This window comes from Labrus mixtus, chromosome 21 (assembly GCF_963584025.1).
Source record: "Labrus mixtus chromosome 21, fLabMix1.1, whole genome shotgun sequence".
Taxonomy (NCBI): Eukaryota; Metazoa; Chordata; class Actinopteri; order Labriformes; family Labridae; genus Labrus; species Labrus mixtus.
The window spans coordinates 22,640,032-22,665,277 of NC_083632.1; the positions used below are offsets into that span (position 1 = coordinate 22,640,032).

The 25,246-nt window shown below is 39.4% G+C and overlaps 2 protein-coding genes across 3 annotated transcripts in view; one reads left to right on the forward strand and one right to left on the reverse strand.

Moving 5' to 3' along the window:
• LOC132955640 (epidermal growth factor receptor kinase substrate 8-like protein 1) overlaps nt 1-9,155 on the reverse strand; it is a 15,681-nt gene extending 6,526 nt beyond the window's left edge. Inside the window, exons 1-11 of the mRNA XM_061028562.1 lie at nt 9,049-9,155; nt 7,949-8,028; nt 7,429-7,587; nt 7,160-7,309; nt 4,773-4,855; nt 3,210-3,322; nt 2,882-2,937; nt 2,669-2,798; nt 2,463-2,551; nt 2,303-2,377; nt 876-1,024 (exon numbers count right to left, since the gene is read on the reverse strand). Of these exons, the coding sequence (XP_060884545.1) occupies nt 876-1,024; nt 2,303-2,377; nt 2,463-2,551; nt 2,669-2,798; nt 2,882-2,937; nt 3,210-3,322; nt 4,773-4,855; nt 7,160-7,309; nt 7,429-7,587; nt 7,949-7,978 (1,034 nt within the window). The 5' untranslated portion in view covers nt 7,979-8,028; nt 9,049-9,155. The remainder of the gene's footprint in view (nt 1-875; nt 1,025-2,302; nt 2,378-2,462; nt 2,552-2,668; nt 2,799-2,881; nt 2,938-3,209; nt 3,323-4,772; nt 4,856-7,159; nt 7,310-7,428; nt 7,588-7,948; nt 8,029-9,048) is intronic.
• Nucleotides 9,156-12,913: 3,758 nt separating this feature from the next.
• Nucleotides 12,914-21,207, forward strand: LOC132955637 (sodium-dependent neutral amino acid transporter B(0)AT2-like). Of its 2 annotated transcripts, XM_061028560.1 has the most exons (12): nt 12,917-13,109; nt 13,287-13,506; nt 13,716-13,873; nt 14,186-14,306; nt 14,400-14,575; nt 15,976-16,086; nt 16,186-16,427; nt 17,275-17,458; nt 17,557-17,758; nt 18,345-18,504; nt 18,639-18,801; nt 19,071-21,207. In XM_061028560.1, exons 2-12 carry the CDS (start codon nt 13,287-13,289, stop codon nt 19,314-19,316), a joined length of 1,983 nt encoding a protein of 660 aa, XP_060884543.1. In that variant the 5' UTR covers nt 12,917-13,109; the 3' UTR covers nt 19,317-21,207. The 2 variants fall into 2 exon arrangements, with proteins under 2 accessions (XP_060884542.1, XP_060884543.1); XM_061028559.1 differs by having other exon boundaries at nt 12,914-13,109; nt 14,186-14,575.
• Nucleotides 21,208-25,246: the final 4,039 nt, after the last annotated feature.

Below are 25,246 nucleotides of genomic sequence, written 5' to 3' on the forward strand. Positions count from 1 at the left end.
TGCTTTTAGTTTTGAATAGAATAGAATAGAATAGAATTACTTTATTGATCCAAAACTGGGAAATTGTGGTGTTACAGCAGCAGGTTATCAGAGCAAATAAAACAATATAAGAATAGATACATAAATAAGTACAAGAAGAGATTTATATATTAAGGATTTAACTTAACATTCTTACTGGTTAAAAAAATTAAAAATTAAATACAACATGTATTCAGGCTTGTCAACTGAATGTAAAAATACTTGCTGGAGGTGAAAGTACTGGTAGCTAATTTCCTGCCTGAGAAATCCCTCTGAAATTCTTTGTTTCCCAGATTTATTGTTGTTGGTTTGTATTGTTTTGGTCAGTTGCCTTTATCAATAGGTCAGATGAAGATAAACAAAGATAATCAAGAAGATAACATCTAATAAGATATTAGATCTTTACATTTATATTATAAATTATATTATATTTATTTACTATTTATTTATATTATTATAATTATTATTATTATATTATATTATTATATATTATATATATGTTTATATTTCATGTTAATAAGATAATATCTTGTTAACATGAAGATAAACAGGAAAAGTGGGGATGACATCACAAAGCGGTCACAGGTCAGAGTTGAACCAGCAACCCGTGCGTTGAGATCTTCACCTCTTTATATGAAGTGCCTGCTTTACTGATTCAGCTAAACCAGTGCCTCCTGTTGACCTTTTATTACATCATGAAGCTTGTTTCCTCAACAGAAATGAATAAAATACCTCATGAGAAACCAGGTGTAATAAAGTAAAAATGTAGAATTGTGTTTGGAAAGTTGTATTTTTTTTCTTCTTCATTTAAACAATACTACTGTAACACAAGCTCACTCAGTGATTGTTTTACTGACCGTGGGAGCGTCCAGTTGGGACCCAGAGACGTCCACAGCTGCCTCTCCCCCTCGCTCAGAGTGTCTTGAAGCAGGGAGACAGCAGAGCTGGTCAAGGCGGGGCTGGACACTGAGGCCCCCAGACCTGGTCCTCCTGTAGTTTTCACCATCTGTACACACCATGATGAGAGAAAAAGAGTTATAGCTCTCAGTCTGCAAACATAGAGCCAATCATGTACATCTAGCTATCACTACATCAAATTGATATTAGCCTTCATGTTCATACAAGTTGGACGCATTACATAACACATGAAAAAGTTACACAGACAGTCCCAAAAATACGAGGCTGCTTCCATTCAGGTGTGCCAGTGTACACAAATCAAACACACCTGTTCCACCCTTTGATTCTGTTTCTGGAGGACTGATTCATACCTGACACACCTTTCATTCCCGGGGCACTTTAAATGAAAATAGTTAAATGTATGTGGATTTTAATCTTCTACTTTCTACAGACTTGTGGTCTCGAGAAAGAGGGTAACTTAAAACATCTTCCTGAATTTGTTATAGGAAGTAATATCTGGCTTTAAATCAAAGCAGCAGTCAGCCGCAGTGTGGCATACATCCAAATAAAAGAGTCCAAATCAAATATAAACCAAATGATTCAAATGTCAGCATCACCAAACTGCAGCAGCAGCAGCCATGAAAACGACATCAAACAAACGATGCATTAATCAGGTGTTTAGAGTTTCAATCAGAGGGTTTGCTTGCCTTGTGTAAATACTGAATTGAACTTGTAGTTTGTGGCAACATAACTCAACAACGCTGACGTCTTTCCTTTATTTTGACATGACACAGGCTCACTTCTTTCACACTTATATCCAATAACATCTCAGGGACAAACAGATCTTTCTTTTGAACTTTAAACTTTAAATATATATATATATATATATATATTTTTTTTTTTAATGTTCTTTTTGTTAGGGAAAGCACAGTATAATTTACATTGCACAAAACCTTCATTACTTAACAGACTTCCTTGATCTTATGATTCCTTCCTCTTATAGGTATTTGTCCATTGTTTGTCCCCCTTTCTGCCGGGACTTGGGAAAGACGGCTGCAGAAAGTCTGAGTGTCTCTTTGTCCATAATGCTTTTTTCTCTGTCTGACTTTTCTTTCAATAATATGCACATAAACTAAAACTAAAGCAGTGATACATTTGACTGTTAAGAGAAAGAAATCAGATCTTTTCTGTAATAACACATATTAAAAACTAACATCCTTATTTTGTTCTCTTATAGTATATGGCAAGAAAATCCAGACACACTGAATATATTTAAAGATATTCATCATGTCCTACCTGGTTTGAAGCTAAAGAAGGCCTCATGCTAACAGCTATAACAACAACAAGTTTTCCCAACGAGACCTAAGAGGTGATGATGCTCTCTCACCATATCCAAAGGTTTGAACACATGGTGAACAAGCTCCTCCGATGAAGGATTTGTGATGGTTGACTTAAGACGGGCCTGTAAAGGAAAAACAGAGGAATTCATTTTTTAATATCAAAATAAATCAAGCAAACTAAGACAAGTGAAGTGAAGGAATACACACCAGAAGACTGAAGCAGTATTTGAATTTCTGGAAGATATGGATGAACTCCTCCTCTGGTGGGGGGCGAGCCTTTGCAGTGAGTAAATCCTCTGTTGGTCCAAAGTAAGGACACATAAAAAGTGCAGTTTAAAAACAGCCAACAGAGTGTTTTTCAGGAATCACTACTGTGAGAGTTCAACCTTAAAAAGTCGTCCGTATCTTCTTACCTTCAGCAGTTTGCTTTTTACTTTTCTTCTTCTTCTTTTTCCTCTGGCTCAGCACGGTCGCAGCCTCTGCAGTCTGCTGCAGCCTCCCCATGAAGTTTTCGATGTCATCGAAACAGTGATTGAGGATTCCCTGAGAGAGTGAACAAGTTTGACTTTACAGATATCGAATGCAGCCAGAGTTTCTGTGAAATCATTCAGAGAGGTGACACATACCACTTCTCTCTCCGCTCGCAGGAAAGAGATGTCAAGACCGCCATTCATGCCGTTTGCTACAGGCGAGAGAAGAGAATTCAGTTCATCCATTTTCAATCATAGCCCTGCTGCATTAGGAATCCCTGCCCCCTTTTTACCCCTGAAACCCACCCACCACCTCCCACCCCCCTTAAACACACAAATACACAAAGCAATCTCTGTTCACCTGAAATACCTCTCCCATTTCTCAATTTGTCCTTTCACCTTCTTATCACTCCAAAAGTTTAAATCACAGCCTTTTTTTTTTTACTAGCATTAACACATGAACAAAGTGTTTTTTTTTTCTCACCTCTAAGTCCAGGATAAGGTGGAGGGTTAGCCGGTGGGGGATTTGGAGCGTGTGCGATGGGTGGGCTTGGGATTTCGTAGGGGTCGATCATCTCTCCTGCGCTCTGATGAAGCCTAAAAGGACAAGAGGACATGGGTCAACCCTGCTCTCTCAAATGTTTTTCCACAGGTAACTGCTCACTCAGCAGGTAAACACCCTTCAACAAGTCAAACACACACACACACTCATAACGACGCGTGTGATCGCAGTCAGTCTGATCTTCATCTGTGTGAAAGACATTGGTTTGTGTATCCAGCCAGGCGACGCACAATAGACACCATGTGAATCCTCTGAAATTCAATCCTGAAGCCCTTATTCCACCATAGAAAAACTGTAAACACTGTCATTTTGCTTAGTCATGGCTGACGCTGCATCCCACACTTTAATCTCAATTCTCCTTTTAAACAAATGACAAGAGCAACAAGATGGTTTCAAAAGCCAAACTAAAAGTTCACTATAGATGAAAACGTCTCCTCTAGCACACACATATGTATATCCCACAGACTGCTGACTCCTCCTTTGTTTTCATTTATTCAGCATAGAAAAACACAAAAACAAAGCTGTCAATCCATCTTACCGCAGATGTCTGTCCTTCACACGTCTTTTTTCAAAGATAAGTTTCCTTTAAAGTATAAATAATCCCGCTCAGGCCCCTCGCCTGCAACCTGTCGCTGTCATCCCTCCTGCTGTGTCTCTGCTCTCTGTCACAATGGCCTTGCTATCTGCGTCACACCTTGTTAAGTTATGTGGAAACCGGTAAAACAAGTCTCTCTCTCTCAGCTGTTTACACTGTCCTCCCTCTTTCTCTCTCGCGCTCTGAGACAGGTGCATGGTGACATGCTGCTTTGATTCAGGGGAATATTAAATCATAACCTCACTCTTGACGAACATCACCCCTCATTTAAATCACACCTTTAATGTTTGCACTGACTGTTATTTATTGTCTGTTTTTTGATTATTTTGCACTATCTTCTTTTTAAACATTGCTGTACATATATAAACAACACAACTTCAGAAGGTCAACACTTTTATTTTTTTATATTCAGGTCTAATTACAGATTTTTTTTTCCTCAACTGTTTATAGGTTCTTGTTTAAATGTCACATATATTTTTATCCCTGCACAGGTTATGTACATTTCTTGTATAAGTCTATTTTTTAATTGCACAGTTTGATTCATCTAGGGGTATTCTTTAAATATTTTTTTCAGGTTAATATATATATGTATGGCAGGGGGGCGTTGGTTTTAATGGGAGCAAAATGAGGGGAAAGCAAAGAACACAATGGGAGATAAGCCTGAATTATGATGTAATATCTGGGCTTGTCTTTTGTTTGCAGATAGAAGCAAACATACAGACAAACTGAAAGAAAACCTTTCTTCTATTAATACCGAACTAAACAATGTATGACACAATTAAAGTTTGACTTGCATGGGTAACTTACAGCAAATAATTTGTATTTAAAGTATCTAATAAAGCCTTTTTGATTCTTTGTTTTGAAGCATGTGATCTTGACATTCACTGTACCTGAGTTCATCAGTCACCCTCTCACTCCGGCTGCTGGAGGAATCCGAAACCGCGCGTGTGATGACGTCACAGATCTGCTCTGCCTGCGAGGAAAGAAAAAAAAAGAATCTGGAAGTGGCATCACTTGTAAAACCTGAACAAGGCTGAATATGTGAGACTGAGTCAGTGTAGCTGGCGCTGCTTGAGTTAAACAGGTTGCCATAGCAACACATGAAGTTAAAAAGCTAGACTTTTATTTAATATGATTGCTTATTTGTTTTCCTTTACATGCAATCTTAAAAAGTAGGTTATACTGTTAATTCAGTCATTTATTAGTCAAGATGTTGTTATTTTGTTTGTTATGTTGCCCTGTCGATAAAGTTTCTTTGAATGTCACATGACGTTATTGACCGGGAAGCTAGGCTAGCAGCAGCAAGAGAACTTCATTATCCCGTCCTTCTTTATTCCTAAGTGTTGGTCAGCAGGCGAACACGGTAAATACTGTTTTACATTGTAACAACGTTTAATTTACTTTTGGAAATAAAGATGAGTTGTTGACATATGAACATGAAATGATTTTAGCTGAAGGCTAAAAACTGTCTTATCTGTTCTAGTTTTCACCGTGTCTCCATGATGTGATGTGATTAAAGGCTTAATATGTGATTTTTCACACCTAAATATAATATAAATCTAGTATCTCCTCTGAAAATAACTCTGTGAGTCATGACTGTCTACAATGGGTGTAACACCCACTGCGGTCAAGCCAGCCGCTCCTCGAGTTTACATGGTGAAGTGAGCCGCCCCTAAATTTTGAGTGCCCACGTATTCTGATCTTTATGGTAAATGCTCCGGACTGCAGAGCGAGCAGGAGTAACAGAGAGAGCGAGTCCGTTATTAATCTCCTTTTCCAGGCAAAAAAAAATCTTCCATAAGTAGAAAATGATTCTGATATGGGTGGACTTAGTACGTCCTAGACTACGTGCACAAGTAATATGAAGTACTTTTACTGTGTACTTTTTGAGAAATCCATTGACAAAGTCCCTTATAAATTACTATAATGAGTCTTTTTTTATGACTTTGATGTCTTGTAAAAAATAATTCTTCCATAAGTAGAAAATGATTCTGATATGGTTGGACTTAGTACGTCCTAAACTACATAACTACACTACTACACAAAAAGTACACAGTAAAAGTACTTCATATTACTTGTGCACGTAGTCTAGGACGTACTAAGTCCAACCATATCAGAATCATTTTCTACTTACGGAAGAATTTATTTTTACAAGACATCAAAGTCAGAAAAAAAGACTCATTATAGTGATTTATAAGGGACTTTGACAGTGGATTTCTCAAAAAGTACACAGTAAAAGTACTTCATATTACTTGTGCACGTAGTCTAGGACGTACTAAGTCCAACCATATCAGAATCATTTTCTACTTACGGAAGAATTTATTTTTACAAGACATCAAAGTCAGAAAAAAAGACTCATTATAATGATTTATAAGGGACTTTGACAGTGGATTTCTCAAAAAGTACACAGTAAAAGTACTTCATATTACAGGTGCACGTAGTCTAGGAAGTACTAAGTCCACCCATATCAGAATCATTGTCTACTTATGGAAGAACATATATTTTTATATTTTTTTCCAAGGAAAACACCTTATTTTGAAAAACGGAAGTTATCGCAGACTCGCAGTATTATTCTCAAACTAATTTCACCGACCTCCGAAGCTATTCCCTGAACAGTATTTTGTTTGCTCCCGTTTCATACACGTATATCTCATAGTCAGTTTTATGGTAAGACCTAGGCATTTAGCACTTCACTTCATCGCTCTCTCTCTCTCTGCTCGCTCTGCAGTCCGGAGCATTTACCATAAAGATCAGAATACGTGGGCACTTCAAATGTAGGGGCGGCTCACTTCACCATGTAAAAGCGAGGAGCGGCTGGCTTGACCGCAGTTAACACCCGAGTCCCACTGTCTGTGATGTTTTCAGAGTCCTATCTTCACTTTGTTTACATCGTCTGGACGGCCGGCTGACTCCTCCCCTCGTGTATAAAAGTAGTTTAATTGAGGGACTAGAGAAAAGAAGAATAACATACTGTACTCACTGCTTAACTGTGTTTCTAGATCACGCTCATTTCAGGTACATTTACATGCAGTGTGAAGATACGAGCATAATAAAGATTGCTAGCATTAGCATGCTAACACAACAATGCAGCGCAAGTTGTTTTGGTTTCATGCTGGTGCTCAAGGGCGACATCTGCTGGATCAAAACATCATATATAAAGCCTTTAAAGCTTGTTGTGGACATCAATATGTATCGTGGACTTTTTACTGACCGGCAGTTATAGTCCGGCCTGACACAGTGGAACTGCTGTGGTGTTTTTTTTTTTGCTTCCACTCACCTTTACAGTCTCGCAGTTAAAGAAGAGAATGTCTGGCTTCTTCTGATCTGCACTCTGGCAAACTAAGAGGAGGAGGGATGGATGGTGTTTCTCTGTGTTGATGGCGTCACAGCGGAAAAGGGATTTGAAAGAGTATCTCTCCAGCTCGTCCTGCACAAGAAGATGTGAAAAAAATGTCATAATATGTGGAATGTAATACGTGTGCAATGCATGTATAAATGTCATCTTTTTCCCCAACCCTAAAGGCCCCATGGTGTGTCTTTTCTGACCTGGCTCTGTGTGTCCCTGAGGTGAATGGCCTCTGCTCCAACGTCCAGGAACATCTGTTGACTCCACAGCTTCTTGTTCTGAGCCAGGACGGAGAGACGCGCCTGGGCTTCCTCTACGCTCTGCACATCCCCATCCTGGAGGGAGAATGTCAGCAGGTGCTGCATGGAAGGAGGAAGGAGGAAGAGATGAGAGGGTAAAAGAAAATACATATTTACATATAATCTAGAAGTTGAATAATCTTTTGAAGTTGAAGTATGACTTCAACTTCAACTATGAGAAGAAAAACAAAAAACAAAAACAACAACCACATAGAACACAGGCACATAGACAATAGAAACAACAGACACCGTGAGAGGCATTAAATACAGACATACAGGAGTTCATCAAGTAACAACAGAAGACTGAGAATGTATAAAAAAACGTCCATAAAACCATCATCAAAACCAGAATAAAAAACACATTATCAGTCATCAGTGTCGTCAATGATGTGACGGTTTATGTGTGGAAGATCTGACTTACGTTAACAAGATATCGTGAGATGTTTGTCATCCTTCCTCCAGGAAATGTTTAGGTTATAGCAGATTTCTATGAACACACAGCTGGAGAGAGAAGGATGAGAAGATATTTAAGGTGGAGCTACAAATGACCTCTGATCCACTCACACATGTAGATACTTCCTGTGGTTTTCAAAGAAGTTCTTTAAAGGAGAGCATCAGTTCATTCTTAGCCAGTCCTCCTCTAAACCAACAAGTCTGAGCCGGTATACCTCCTGAAGCAACACCCCTCGTTCAATTTTCTGTTTCAGTCTACGTCAGCCTCTCTCTCTGCTTCACTAACCTGGGATTACGACGCCTGACAGAACCAGCCGCCCAACCAGTCGGACAACAATACAGTGTGCCTCACCACTCACTCTTTCTTCCTCTCGGTGAGCATCAATACCACTGGTATCGAGACGGCAAACCACCAGTATCACTTATTTTTCTTACGAGTGGTTTCATTAAGATACCTGACAAAACATTGTTTCCTTTGAATTTGTTCAACACAGTCAGAGTCGAGCTTAGTGTTTAGTGTTGTGTTCATTGTGAATAATTTCAGAATAAAACTCTAAGACTGATAAGAGGAAAAAAAAACTTGCAAGAAGCATTAGCAATATGTGCAAAGTATTCTTGAGTTAAGAGCTGAAAATACATTCCTATGTCTGCACTACTGACAATTACTTTCTCTTGAATCACTAGTTAGCTTTTGCAAGACATTGTTTCACCAATCCAGATCCATATTACAACACTATTAGGGGGTGATAAATCTTGCAAAATAGTCCCAATAAAAATGTCTTGAAAATAAGGACAAGAGCCGTGGCTGAGTTAAATGTACATGTTTTATATTTCAGTTAAGCCACATGGGGAGTTTCAAATTCTAACAGAACAAAAATAAATATGAAATAAGTGACTACATCATTTTTTTCATTAGCAGGATCAATTAATGTACACTCAACTTGTCACATAAAACATGTGACAACATTTCACGTCTTTCAGCGCAGTTTCTGTTTCATCGTTGGATGAAAATTCAGTTCAGAATCTGACTCCACATGATCATTACAAATAGATATCTGATCAACTTACCAAGGTCGATCATCTTCCAATACTGAATTTCTGCTGTTAACACCTCTGTGTGTGTGTGTGTTTACACTGAGAGGGAAACCAGCAGGTATCTCACTCCTCACTCTCCCGTCTTTGGTATTGAAAGCTTTCACAGAGGTGTGTCAACTTGTGCAGTCCCGCCCAGACTACAGACCCACCTTACCTTAGAGATAAAAACATTTACTCATTCTCTTACCTGTACACTGACACACACAAATATACACATTCCACACTGGGACACATCGGGGGAAATACACACACATCTAAGATAATGACTTTTTACATTTTTTATTGGGATTTTTAGCAAGGGGGGGGGGGGGGGCTGTGGGCTGTATGTTGGTATGGGAGGCAACACACATACAGTTGAGTTGAGATAAAGACCTAATTCTAATTTGCCTTTAAAGGCTTTATATGTGATTTTTCACACTTAAATGTAATATAAATTAAGTATATTCTCTGAAAATAACTCTGTGAGTCATGACTGTCTACAATGAGTGTAACAACCGAGTCCCACTGTCTGTGATGTTTTCAGAGTTTTCAGAGTCCTATCTTCACTTTGTTTACATCGCCTGGACGGCCGGCTGACTCCTCCCCTCACGTATAAAAGTTGTTTAATTGAGGGACTAGAGAAAAGAAGAATAACATACTGTACTCACTGATTAACTGTGTTTCTAGATCACGCTCATTTCAGGTAAATTTACATGCAGTGTGAAGATACGAGCATAATAAAGATCACTAGCAATAGCATGCTAACACAACAATGCAGTGCAAGTTGTTTTGGTTTCATGCTGGTGCTCAAGGGCGACATCTGCTGGATCAAAAAATCACATATAAAGCCTTTAACAAAATCTGTGATTTGTATCAACATTAAGGGAGTGTACAACCTGAATACATCAAATGTGAACTACTCTGAAGCAAACAAAATGAATAAAAATGTCCTACTGACTTATCAAAACAGTATTCCTGAATGTTCTGAGCTGCATTTCAGCCTCAATACTGATAAATTGAATTCACAGCAGCTGTCTTTGGTTCTGCAGACACACACAGGCAGATGTTAGTAAGTTACCTAAAGTGAAGATGAAACATGAACAGGGCACATACATACAGTACATGGGGATTAGGGTCGAGGTGGGGTAGGGCTTCATGGAGGTAAAAAAAGAAAAGAGGTGAAAGTGGGGTGTCACATTTCACAACAGTACTAGGCTAGAGGTGGAAAGCAATCCTTTTATCCGCCAATAGAGGAGATGGGCGGAGTCAGGTGAAGTGGCAGCAACGGAAGTTCCCATTTGACTTTGGCGTGAGGACATTTGGGACTTTTATCCAGGACTTATCTTTGAAAAGGTAATCATCAGTTATCCCTCTATACCCATGCCGGTTTGTTATTAAATGCATGGATTCGTCTAAAGCTTTTGAGCTGGAAGTTCAGAGTAGATGTGCTCTGTTTGCCTACAGAATAGGCATACGTGGCATGTAGTGTCTGTGTTTGTGTGTGAGTTTGACGATGCAGTGGGGTCCAGAGAAATGTCACTGTGGGTCAATGTGGGTGCTCACTGGATTACTGCCTTTAATGAAGAAAAAACTAAACTCAAGAGTAATTGCGCAAACATTTTATAACATTATGATCTGTGTCAGCTTCTGTTCAACAACGTGCAGTGATTCTCTTATGTTTATTTCTCTAAAGGCACCCCCCCCCCCCCCAGAAATCAGTGCTGACCGTCAGAAGCTGACAGTTGCATCAGCTAAACGTTTTCTAGAAAAGAAGTTCTTTAATGCATGTTAAAGAACTTTAACTTTTATGTTGGTTATACATCATATGAAGTTCCGCGCAAAAGTAAATATTTGCCACGTGTTGTGTTTGTTATGGGAGGACACGTAGGAGATAAAATAGGATTAATCTTTGTCGTTAACCTTTTTTTAAACATGTAGACAAATTGACAATTCGTCAAGAAGCAGCGATACAGTGAAGTAAGAATATTAGGTTCACACTTGCACTCTAAACGTGATGATAAACCTGGCTTTATACAGTGACATGTGTTAGGGAATACAATCCTAAGAGGATCGCTATGCTGCGTTCAGGGTCCCAGTGTCTACGTGAGTCAGTGGGACTCCATGCTGCTGTTCATTTAAAGATGTAGGTTATAGACTGAGAATGCTTTCGAACCAATATCATTTTTGGCTTTACATTAAACACGTTGTACAGCAGCAGTAACTTCCATAACTTCCTAAAGCAGTTTTTGATTATTTTTACATATCTTTTTGGAGCTTGAATGGGGTGCAAATAAAGGTCATCCAGTGAAGGTGACCTAGCAAATGTAATTGCTTAAGTCATTAACTATTTACATGTGCAATCTATTTTCATTTACATTTTGTTTTGCGTTGATTATCTTCAGTTCTGCTGCTGTGAGCCATAGTGAGCCTCAGTCAATGATCTGGGTTGTTTCTCATGGGATGCTGTATTCAGAGCCTCTTGTATTTTCACCCCTCTGGGTAACAAATCAAGTTGAAGTTGATTTCTTTCTACTACTGTTAATGCAGATCATTTGGGTGTTAAACTATTTCAAGACCTCAATTCGGACTCTGGTAAACCTAAAGGAATTTTCGATATTTTACACAGCTTTCGTAAGGCCCCTGAAGGCAGCACAGTAGTAGATGGGGGTGGAGTTTATTGCATCAGAAACAAACCCTCAGCTACTACTACTGCGAGAATGTGTGGATGAGGAGGTTACATCTACATTAAATGCTTGTGTATTTGTTTTCATGTCTTCCTGTTAAGTTAAAACCATAGGTTAAAACTCACCATTACCGTGTCTGTTTGATTTATTTGTTGATTTTGTTCAACTCGTCAAATGAAAAAGAATAAGTGAGCTTGGTTTACGTCGTCATGACAGCCACACGTGCTCGTCTCTGTCTTTGAAGTAGTCGAAGAGAGAGAAAGATTAACGCCGATATTTCAAGTGGTCTTCCATCTTCAGAGTTTCTTCTTCCTCTTCGTTGAGGTAGGTTATGTTGATCTTGATATCAGTTTTCTTTCCTGTTTGGTAATTGTAACTTCAGACAAAGACGGACGGTCGTGGTTCCTGAACGCATCTTGACCACGCCGTTTCTCTCTGACGTCTGTTTTAAACCGCGCCAACATGTCATCATGTCTGACTGTAATGTTTGAAGTGATGATCACATGAACATTTGCTACGAATAAAATGCTCTTAGGAGTGTGCAGAATGAGAGGGAACGCGTTTATAAGATCTATTTAGTCTAATCAGTGATTATTTTACACCTGAGAAAACAACACGCGAAATTAACCACCTGGTGGGAACACGTTAGCTCTCAGCTACAGGGTCAAACTTCAACACAGGTTAAATATGTTTTTAAATATGTAAAAGCACCGGTCGTGTTTTGACTTACTACTCAAATGTTAAAATAATAATATTAGCATTTAAACAAGCCAAATAACGAAATAAGTCATTTCCCAATATTAAACATACAATTATAATTAGATGCATAATTCCTACACTACTTATAAACGTGAGGCTAATTTTATTGCACATTGTGGTTCTGTTTTATCAGAAGGACCAATAGTTTCGTCTACTACGTATCTAGTAATGCATAGTCATTTATTTATCAACCATCGTCATTAGATATAGGAAAGTGATATAAAGTATAGTAAATCCCCCTTCTATAGAGGAGGAGAATGAAGCTGCATGAATTAATAACAGTAGTTACACTGAGCTAAAACAAGTGACACGCATCAGCTCTTTAAAAAAGTCTTCTGCACCATTAAATCCAGGAGAAAAAGAGGATTTTCTGGCACAAACTTCACCAACTGACAAGGTGCATGAACAGTTGGCTGCTTGGTAAGTTGTTATCAAAGTCGACTGGAAGAAGATCCAATAGTAAGTAACTGAAAGGCAGCATTATCACCCTCTACTTATTGCAGTCGGACATACTTCGTCAATAAATCGATTCTCTCGCAGTGCTTGTATACCAGGACAAAGACAGATACCGGCCTAATCGAGCTATAACAGAAGCTTGACTCACCTGTGCAGGTAAACATACTGAATGTGAGCACTTGCTGAAGTGGCCGCAAAGGCCACAAGTAATTCTGCAGCAACTCTGAAATAGCTGTCGCAGAAATGTCATGATTTCTAAAAAAAAAAAAAAAAAGTCAGAGGATATATAATTCTTCTCATTTAGACCAGTTTTATCTTTGTCTCATGTTTTAGATGGAGAAGCTGCCTTTGCCAGCTGATGATGATGACAACAACATAGGAACCACAGAGTCAGAGGTGGATTGTTACTCTGGCCAGGAGCAGAGCTCGTCTGAACCGGCTGCTCGAGCAGGATGGAACAGTAAAATAGAGTATTTCTTGGCTCAGGTGGGATTCAGCGTTGGGCTCGGAAATGTCTGGAGGTTTCCTTATTTGTGTCATCAAAATGGAGGAGGTGAGTTCTTTATAAATGTAGACACAGTCCTTGTTAATTCAATCACTGTTGCTGCTAATGTAACCCTTGACGGTTATCCTGATATAGTTTTCAAAAGATCAGTACATTTTGGATCTCTTCTGATATCAGCCGTCTGCAACACAAAAGTGCTCCATCATTTCTGCTATCCTGCTGATACTGACAGCGTGTTGGTCACCTCTTCTCCTCAGGGTCTTTTCTCTTGCTGTATATCCTGCTCATGCTGGTGATAGGCATCCCTTTGTTCTTCCTGGAGCTGGCAGCTGGCCAGGCCATCCGACAGGGCAGCATCGGTGTGTGGAAGTTCATCTCCCCGAGGCTCAAAGGGATCGGATACTCCAGCTGTGTGGTGAGAAATTGATAAATGATTGACCTGAGAGCCCGTCTGATTAAAAAGTTTCATATAATGTTGCTTGTGGGTCAGAGAGCTGTGACGTGATGAGGTGTGCTCGACTTTAAAATGACAAGGATGTATATGAAGTATCTGCAGAGAGGTTTGCAGTACTTTTTTTCTTCGTCATCATCCCTCAAGGCTGCGAGCTGAAATGTTGTGTTTCTTTTATCACTTGTTTAACAGCATGCAGCAGGAGAGGGAAGCAAGTGCTGTCTTATCTTTTAACAACTGACATTACTGTAAACATACTCTTCCTGTTTCCCTCAGGTGTGTTTCTTTGTGGCTCTCTACTACAATGTGATCCTGGCATGGAGTCTTTTCTATCTCGGGAACTCCTTCCAGTACCCTTTGCCTTGGGAACAGTGTCCAAAAGAGGGTAATGTAACAGGTAAACACAAAGCATTTAAACAGACAGACACACGCTGTTATTACATTGTGTTTGAGACAAGTACAATATCATCTTTTCTCCTCTTTACACCAGTACCAGAATGTGAAAAGAGCTCCCCCACATCGTATTTCTGGTACCGCAAAGCTTTGGATGTCACAGACTCCATTGATGAGACGGGCTCTTTTAACCCTTACATCGTTTGCTGTCTGCTGGCTGCCTGGACCATCGTGTGCCTGGGAATGTTCAAGGGCATCAAGAGCTCTGTCAAGGTAACGGTGTGGTCTGTGGTCGATTAGACCATAAAGTAAAGTTCTGTTAATGTTTGATTTACATTCAGCAGCTGCCTAACTGCAGGACTGAGGCTTTATGACTTGATCCCTGTTTAAATAACTTACCACAACAAGTCTGTTTGTCTTCTCATTGACATGCATGTTGTAGCAGAAGCACCTTAACACTAAGCCAGGCTGAAAGTCGTTTGGGGTTAATAAAATCTTACACAACAGAAATATGTAGAGAGTTTCCTTGTTTTTGAGAAACGGCAGCACATTGTCCTGTGGGGCTTTGTCTGAGTTAGGTCAAATCCTGGTCATGTGTTGGGCTCAGATTTCATTGTTTGACGTCACTGTGCTGCTTAGGTGTTGACCTACTTCAGATCTCCACGTTATGTGTGAAAAGGAAAAAGCTGAAGTTTTGGAAATTTAAATTTTTTTGTTTAATGTTGTTTTTTTTTTTCCTCGAACACACAAGTTCTATGAGGACGTCTGATGGGGCCTGTTTTCATCTTTAATACAGGAATAATAATAATAGCTTTATTTATAAAGCACCTTTTAAAAACAAGTGTTTACAGACAAAGCAAATACAGCAACACGACAACAGAACAGAGATCAACAGAGAGGGCAAAATTATCAAAATGGAAATAACAGGAATAAGATAGATTCAACAGGCAGGTATGGAGAGGCAGTTCAGTACAGTGAATGAAAATAAGTTTAAAATAAACTAGGAGAGAAGAAAATTAAAATAGAGGGAGAGTGGGACGACATCACATCACAGGCTGTAAACACAGAATGAAGATAAAAAGAAGGGATAAACAGGACATTGGTTAAATGAATAAAGCAACAGAGAGATGAAGAGTTAAATGATAAAAGGAGGAGGAATTTAAAAAGACTAAGAGCAGTAAAATTAATACAGGAAGGGGATACATTTAAAGGCTAAAACATTTAAAGAGACAGATAAAAAGGTTAAAAGCAATACAATTAATAATGAATGTTAACCTTGCATGAAACACAAACACACTGTCAGGTGTGGAAACTATCACTTCTCCTCAGCCTGACTTCAAACGTGTCCCCTGAGTTCTGTCTGAAGGATTTTACACCTAAGATGAAACACCATTTGTGTTTTTTGGGGATACTGGTTTGTTAAAGCAGAAAGTCAGGAGGTTTCAGCTAAAGACAGTTTACTGTAGAAGTGTACCTACATGCATCAAAGTGTTCTTATAAGAAACATACACTTCGTTATTATCTTCTATTAATGAGTGATTTAAAGGTGATCAGCCACTTGAGGAAAGTCATATCTCTGCACTCATTCTACAACAAATAACCCACCTCTACTGGCATCTGACTGGATTTCCTTGTTGGTGATATCAATCTAATCATTCTCTCTCACTTCCTAGGTGATGTATTTCTCCTCCATCTTCCCCTATGTAGTGCTGTTTTGCTTCCTGGTACGAGGACTCATGCTGGATGGGGCCTCAGAGGGAATCACTTTTATGTTTTACCCAAAGGTACAGACACAGAAATTGTCTTGTTAGATTGTAGAAAAGAGATGCAGATGTCCTCTCTCTCTCTCTGACTCACCTTTTTGTTCCCTCTGTACATTTCAGCTGGAGATTTGGGCCGATGTCCAGGTGTGGAGGCAGGCAGCCACCCAGGTCTTCTTTGCTCTGGGCCTCGGCTTCGGGTCCATCATCGCCTACTCCTCCTACAATCCAAAGAACAACAACTGCCACCGTGATGCCTTCATAGTCTCCTCTATAAACTTCCTCACGTCTGTGCTGGCCACTCTGGTGGTGTTTGCTGTGCTCGGCTTCCGCGCTAAATTAAAGGTCACAGCATGTGTAGTCGGGTAAGTTAAGTTAGAGGAATAAACTATTCAGAGACCTATACTGCATGAAATGATTTAGGGGCAGCTTCTTCAAAGTTGCAAAACAAGTTAGGATGTTTTGAGGCTGTCTTCTATATAACTCACTTCACATCCACTTACAAACTCTCCAATGAAGACTATCAGCAACAAAAAAAGCAAATCTCTCCCGTGTTTATACAGAAATGCAGACCTGTGGGATCTATGTTTTATTATCAAATAAGTGAGTTTGGTGAAGCACATGATGACGTGCGCAGGGAAATGGGCTCATTGGTCAAATTTGCAGAAAAGTTGTGGTGATTAGCAAGGTCCATAACTGATTGAATTTGCGCAATTGAAACCTTCTGAAAGGGACTGAAAAATATTCTGTATCACCCATTTTGGTACAGCTGGTATATACTTAATGTACATCTATATGTTTTTATGTCGGGTAGCTTTCATGGTTTGTAAATGGACTTGAGCTTATATAGTGCTTTTCTAGTCTTCTGACTACTCAAAGCTCTTTTACTCTGCAGGTCACACCTACACATTCACACACTGATGGTAGTGATCACTATGTAGTATCATCCATCAGAAGTAACTAATCACATTCATACACCACCACTGAAGCAGAGGGAGCAATTCAGGGTTAAGTGTCTTGCCCAAGGACACATTGGACATGTTTCCCAGCTGGGGATTGAACCCTCGACCTTCCGGTTGAGAGGCAACGACTCTACGAACTGAGCCACAGCCGCCCTTTGTAACTTCTTGTAATAGCCAAAGACTATTCTTGTTATATAATCTGTGTTCACAACTACATACCCATCTCATTCATGCTTTTGTCTTTTCTTAGTAATCTAAAGGATTTATCAGAGCAGGTTCGCAGTGGTTTTGTGGACAAAACCCTGATGCCAGACTTTAACTACTCTGACCCCAGCTCTGTGGCTCTAAAAAACTACAAGGAGTGGTTTAAACAGTATGGAAACATGGTCCCTGGTAATTTAACAGACTGTGACCTGGAAGAAGAGATGCAGAAGGTAAATATGTGTTACAGTGTTTCTAGGATTATCCTCAGTTTTCTTTAATGGATTTTTTATATATGCATAAAACTAAAGCCGGCTCTGTTTGTGTTTAGGGTGTGGAGGGCACAGGCCTCGCCTTCATTGCCTTCACAGAGGCCATGTCTCTCCTGCCTGGCAGCCCCTTCTGGTCGGCTCTCTTCTTCCTCATGCTGCTTAACTTAGGACTCAGCACCATGTTTGGCACTATGGAGGGCATCCTCGCACCGCTCACTGACCGCTTCAAAACTCTGGCTAACAACAAGACCAAACTCACAAGTAAACATGTCTTACAAGTTATCTTTCATGCAAGCCTCAACATGACTTTAAATGCTTTATGTGATTTTTTTTTACACTTAAATGTAATATAAATCAAGTATATCCTCTGAAAATAACTCTGTGAGTCATGACTGTCTACAATGGGTGTAACACCCGAGTCCCACTGTCTGTGATGTTTTCAGAGTCCTATCTTCACTTTGTTTACATCGTCGGGACAGCCGGCTGACTCCTCCCCTCATGTATAAAAGTTGTTTAATTGAGGGACTAGAGAAAAGAAGAATAACATACTGTACTCACTGCTTAACTGTGTTTCTAGATCACGCTCATTTCAGGTAAATTTATGCAGTGTGAAGATACGAGCATAATAAAGATCACTAGCATTAGCATGCTAACACAACAATGCAGCGCGAGTTGTTTTGGTTTCATGCTGGTGCTCAAGGGCGACATCTGCTGGATCAAAAAAATCACATATAAAGCCTTTAAGATAGTGAGTTGAGTGACTGCTTATGTTAAATATGCTGAGGTGTATACTCTCTTCTGAGTAGTTGAAATTATTGTTACATGTTCTGTCTCTATCCCGCTGCAGTCTTCAGCTGCATCATTGGCTTCATTATTGGCCTGCTCTTCACCCAGCGCTGTGGGAACTACTTTGTGATGATGTTTGATGATTACTCTGCCACTCTGCCCCTCATCATCGTCGTGGTGTTTGAGACCTTCAGTGTGTCCTGGCTGTACGGTGCGGACAGGTGAGGTTTATTTCAGTCTGTGGGTACCTTCTTTTTTTTATGAATGTCTGTTAATCTGTGCAGTTTTCTGAGTGTTCTTGTGGTTTTTTTTTTGGTTTTTTTTTTACAAAAGTATGTAACTTCTGTTCCTGAAGGTTCCTTGATGACATCGAGGTTATGTTGGGGTGGCGCCCCAGTGTGATTTACAAGTACCTGTGGAAATATATCTGCCTGCTCGCCATGCTCGGTCTACTGGGAGCCACAACCATTCAAATGTTAATCAAACGGCCCACATATGTGGCCTGGAATGAAGACAAGGTAGGAGGAATCATACTTACGAACTACAGCCTTAACATGGAAGATAACAGCTATTTGAAAAAGGGTATTGGTGTGCATGTGAAGTGACGCCACATGACATGATTCAGCCTTTGTAATGTTTCTGGCTGCAAACTGTAAAGCATGCTGTCTGTTGTCTTACTACTTGAAAAAAGGATCATTTCTATCTATTCACAATGTACATGTACAGCAGGGATGTTACTGTTGTCTGAAGTTCTTGAGTAATTCATTAATTTCCGTTCATTTTTCAGGCTTCTGAGGTGACCATGGAGTACCCCAGCTGGGCTCTGGCTGTTTTGGCTATTCTGATCATATTTGCCATGATTCCCGTCCCACTGGGCCTGATCCACGCCATGCTGCAGGACAGAACAAAGAAAGCAGCGCGGGACACAGAGATCGGTCAGTACAGAATTGTGAGCACCGATGACAAATGTGAAACCCCTATGAATGACATGTCCGAGCTGGACCAAAAGAACAGCACCTCTGCTGATTTTTAAAGGAACATTGGACTTGATATCACACAGTGTAGACAAAAGCAGTGAATGAATCACACACAGCTTCAAGTGCAGCTGTGGCACAAAGAGAAGGTCCTCATTTTAATATTAAAACCCTTTTTCCACTTTATTAAATTAAATTAAGAACAAACATATCCAGTTTTAACACATCAAAAAATCTCACTGTTTATCAGTTACATGTTTTAAAAAATTAAAATGTGGAACAAATATCTTTTTAACTTTTTTTTAGATTGTTACCATAATGAGCAAACCATGTTGTTATTCTTTGCTTATGCCAAACACATCACCTCCATGAGTTTTTATTTTTGTATGAGTAGTTCACATGTCGAGTTCTCTTTGTCCTTGATGTTTTTGGTTTTTTTTTGCCTCGTGAGATGTGTCTAAATTCTGTCTGGATTCCATTTAGACTCCTTTAATGCCATCTGGATGACATTTTTCCCCCAAATCTTGTCATTTGTTCAAAACCAGCAGATGTTCACTGCCTAATTGTTGATCAAGTATGACAACTTTAATGTCTGTTGTGCACGAGCTCAAAGCTCTACTCGTATGTTCACTGAGTGAGGCTGTGCCTACGCTCGTTAAATCAGGAGTTATGGTTTAACAAATGTATTACTCCAGACCATTAGAAACAATAACCCGTCCATACTCGTCAATGCACCACAGCCCAGTAGTACCTGATATTTGTACAATCCTGGATATTCAGAGAGGAAAACCAGACAGCTGCTGTGTGAAGAGCAGGTTACACACAAACGTTCAAAGTAAAGAGCAGAATAGAACACAATATTAAAATCCTCCAGGAATGACCTGAATATGATGTACAATAATAACCACTGTGACAAAACATTTTTTTATGACTGAGTGAGTTAGAAAAAATAAGCAGGGACAATAAGATCTCTTTCAAATTAAGAATGTTAATGTTTGAGTGGACAGATGTTTTTAAAAGTGCTATTACACAAACTTTATAAGCCTACAATACAATACATTTTATAGACACGGACCATAAACATGGCAGCCTTATACCAGGTTTGACTTGGTAGCACGGTAATAATGGTCGTTATCAAAATGCTCTAGGCTGGGTTTAAGTTGAGCCGAGCCACAACAGTGAAGCTGAGCCTGAAATAAGGCGGGAACACGTGGAATTGAGTGACTGTTACAAACAGGAAGTAAACTCAGTTTTTCTAAATAATGCAGCCATAGGGAACAGTATTAATGCTATTCACCACACAGAAGCCATTCAACAATGTTTACAGCTCAACAAACAACCCAGCCTCTGTTTGGGTCTTCAGGTTCAGGTTGTAATGTTTACAGGTGTGTTGTGTAGCTACACAGGTAACACACTGCTGATACACAGTATGGTATGTGAAAGTTCAGCTGTTGGCTTTGTGATTGTTGTTTTAGCATCACTGTTTTCTTTTAGCGGTGAGAAACAATCAGGTCGGACTCTGAAAGTTTCAGTTTAAATCTTCCTGTGGTGTCGATCTCTGTGATGTCAGAAAGGGGGTGGGGGGTTGTTGGTGTTAATCAGCCCACACTGTTGTGGCCATCATGGTGCAAATACAAAATGTAAATTCCTTTTTGAAATGTAAATATGAAATGAAACACTGTAAGTCAACTTTGTACATTTGTTATTACTGGAGATTTGCATGACGCATGTTTTTGTTTGTTTAGGAGGCGCTCCTATTGTTCACATGTCCATGAATGTAATTTTAGTGTTTATATTGTAAAATATATTTTTAGACTTAAATCATTGAACATCAGTGTCTATTTGGTATCCCTTTATCTGAAATGACAGATTCAGCTGTTTACTTGTTTTCAAAATGAAATGAATGTTGTATATTTGTAAACAAAGTACCTGCAGGTTTAATGAGGCTGAGCTAAATTTCAAGTGTATAGTTTTGACTTTCTAATGCAAGATTCACTTTTCAGTGCAGTGTTATCTGTAAGGCTGTGTATTCCTGACGTTAGAGAAAGTGTAATATAATGCCATAGTTATGTAATATATGTTTGACATTTTATTAAAGTTTCCTTTGAGCATACAGAACATTGATACAATCTGTAATTTATTAAACAGAGCTTAGACACAACTCTGACTTTGACCTTACAATGTCAAAACTGAACTCTATATTTACATTGTTATGAATTGCCCTCTGTACCCTCTGCCCTGTGGTGCAGCTCATCCCCACTCTCTCTTCTCTGTCTTCTCTGAAAATAGACAACAAATTACTTTTTTTTCTCATAGTTCTAAAAGGTGTCCCTGCTGCAAAGCTCTGAGATGAAGGCACTTCAGGGGAGCTTTATCACACCACTGTCCATCAGTAACACTGTCTCCCTGGAAAAGTTGAATCATATCAGGACTCGTGCCATTGTAAACATCTGAACAGCTACACTTTACAACAAGTAGAGCAAATACCAAGATTTTCTCTTCCTCGTCTTTCTCTCGGAGTGGGAACCCAGCTCTGACTTGAGGTCGAGTTCCGTTTCTCTCAGATTGTCTGTATAAGACTTTCTGCTCATATTTGCAGAATAAGTGCAGCTGGCCTGAAACATCATGTCCAAGGCTATCGGATAGCTTTAGCTTTGTTAGCACTGTTGTGACTGTTGACAGGGAACACTTGGCATATGTCTGTGTTTATCTTTCCTCGAGCACTGAGTGTCTTGCCATGCAGAGTGTGAGAGTGAAACACAAACCGGCCTTCCTGAAAAATGTTTGGAACCAGCCGTGGTCAGGAGACCAAAATCTAAGACTGACTGTTGAGTGCTTAACAAAACAATGTGGCTCTCTTCCTACAGTTTCTTTAACAACTAAGGAATGCGAGTAGAATGCAAAATGAATGTCACAACTGCATCTGAAATGAGAAGACTAACTGATTGCACACATTATAGTGCATCTTTATAAACAGTGTTTCAATTTAACAAGACAAAGTTGTTAACTGTGCAGATAATTTTCTCTGGTTTAAAGAAGTTTAATTGCACTGTTACAGATTTAAGCAGTTCATAAATGAGTCAGCAGGGGGCTCTGTTGCACTCATGATGGAGCAATTGTTTTAGAGTAAGTTAAGCAAAACATGTCATTTCCCAAAGCAGTCTTCTTTATCTGACCAAACCTGTCACATTGTAGTATCCTATTACAAATATTTTACTGATCAAATTGCAGAGCTAATGTTTTGTGCAGTTTACACAAGTTTACACAAAATTTAAAAAAAATCAGAGAATCGAAAAAGACCAAGTACTTTGAGTTTTCTGTTGTATCTTTCATCACAAGAAGTACACCAATTTACACAAGTTAACTGACTGGTTATATTTCTAATTTAACAGCTTTAATTTGTGATGAGAAGGTCTGAATAAAAACACTGAACCACACTAGCCTTACCATAACTTTTTTTTAGTTATTTTGTTGGAAATATAAATTAAACAAAAAGCTTACATTTTCCCTGAAAATAACCTCAAAGACAAGAGACGATCCTTACACACTCTGGTCTGTCTCAATGCAGCACTTGTGTAGGCACATTTTGTGTTGAAGTGGAAGAGTAGGTTTCCCCATGGAAATGTAAGGTGTCTGGGGAGTCCAGTTGTCTGGGAAGCAGTTTCACTTCAGTCAGCAGAGAGGCAGAGAGGACAGGACCAACACCTGGCAGAAAGAACCACGACTCTCACTTCCACTTCAGGTAAATATAATGAATCAGATTTATCTTAATGTTCAATCTTTTCTTTGCATTACACTGAATAGTGTGCCAGTAGGGAGGGGCCTCTTTTAATAGCAATGTTTGCTAAATAAAAGCTGAAAAACAAGGTGCAGTGTGTAAGAAATAACTGCAATATTGATTGACTTTTTAAAAGTTACATTACTAATAAGGCTGAGCTTTGACACAGCCTAACCAGCTCTGTTAGCATCCAGGACTAGCATAGCTTTACTTATCTTCAAAACAAGTTAACCTAATCAATCAATCAATCAATTTTTATTTGTATAGCGTTAACTCATAACAAGTGTTATCTGGAGACACTTTACAAAAAGCAGGTAAAAGACCTTACTCATTGTTATGTTACAAAGACCCGGCCTATCCATCACAGGCTTAGACTGCGCCTAAGTCAACACCTTTCACAAAAATCTAAGGTGTGTAAAATGTACTGATATGTTAACAAGTATAGATTTATATGTGCAGGAGTAGCAGTGGATGACCCTCATGGCGGGCCTGGCAGCTCTCTGCCTGCTGTTGGTGTTTCCAATGAGCAGCTCCCAGAGCACCCTGCAGTCTGTACAGGAGGTGCACGCTCATCAGGCCCCTGCAGCGCCCCCTCCTCCTCCTCCTCCATCAGCGCACATACGAGACCTGCTAAGAAAAGAGGAAACCACTCATTTAAAAGCAAGGCGGACATGTGAGTCGCGTGCTAAGACGTGTAGTCAGTTGAGAGGCAGACCTGACCCTGAGCTCTCTGACTCTTTGTTGTGTGTGTGTGTCTCTCCACAGATCATGCCCATGTCGAGAAAGATCATGCCAAAGTGGGTCTGTTCATCGCTGCAGCCATGGGAACCTTTGCTCTGATGGCTGCAGTGTACTGTATCTACAACAAGTTCTACACCACAGAGCAGTACCTGCACACCCAGCTCCACAATGACTCAGGTAGATCCAGACACTTTTAGTACAGTGAAATCAGGCCCTTAAACAGGAGCTTGAGTCTACAGGAAAAAGCAGCAATGCAGAGGAAATACTGTATCAAATTGCATCAGAAAGCTTTATGGCATACTTTTTATATATTATATATTTATATCTTATCTTTCCTCTCTGTAACAGATGAAACTAAAAGCTTTGTTTTACTGTGAAACAACATAAGGCTTTAACTGTCCCCACATCAGCAGACACACACACACAGAGAGACTTTCATCCTATCAAATAAAAAACAAGTGCTTTAATGCTAGAAATACAAAAGCAAACACTTGATGTGTAATAAAAACACAAACATTAACAACTTAGTAATGTCTTGTCCTCTATCCTGTCAAGTCGACCTCTATCAAAGCATAAAGTTCCTCTCTAAAATTCTCCCGTCTCTGTATGCAGATTTAACCACGGACCCCATGGACTCTCCCTCTGTGTTTTTCCACGACTCGGCTGCCTCCAGTGCTGCAGATGTGCGGCGAGCTGGTTACGGCTCTTTGTCTGACACTCCCTCCGTCATCTCTGTGCCACCCAGCCTGTCCCCGCCTCCCTCTGCCATGCCCTTCCCCCCCCTCTTCCTCTCCTCTCGCTCTCTGAGAACCATATCAGCCAAGGATCTGGAGAGGAGCTGCATCTGATACTGAACGTTAAGTACCATGGAAGGATGATTGTGTTTTAATACACACACCAGAGTTTTTATTTACAGAAACAAATCTACACATTTGATTAACAGTAGTTATTAACAAAGGAAACGAAGGAACAACATTAGATAGTAGTCTTAACGTTGAAATGCTTTCATGTGCTGCATCTAAAGTATCAAAAACAAGAGCTGTAACTGCAGACAGTTTCCATTTACCATATTTACAAAGTGACTGTTTTCCTCATGTCATGCTAAGCTTATATGCTGTTAAATTGTTCTTTTCTAGGTTAGTTAAAACTTTACGTTTTTATGAAATAAAATAGCGTCATAACTTCACTGGATCTTTAAAAGATAAGTTACTTAAAAGACAACCGTAGTTAAAATCCAGAATGTCAACTGGCTTCATTTTATATATATATATATATATATATATATATATAAATAAAAAAAAAGGTTTGATAACTCTGTCACCAGCTACAGTAAATTTTAGTAATCGATTCCTATCTTACATTTTTGTTAGCTAGCTGTTAGGTAGAAATGCTGCTATGAGTTAGGAGGTGGCTGAATGCTAATGTTAGCTGTTGTCTAAAAGGTAAACATGTATTGTTTGGCTTTCCCTT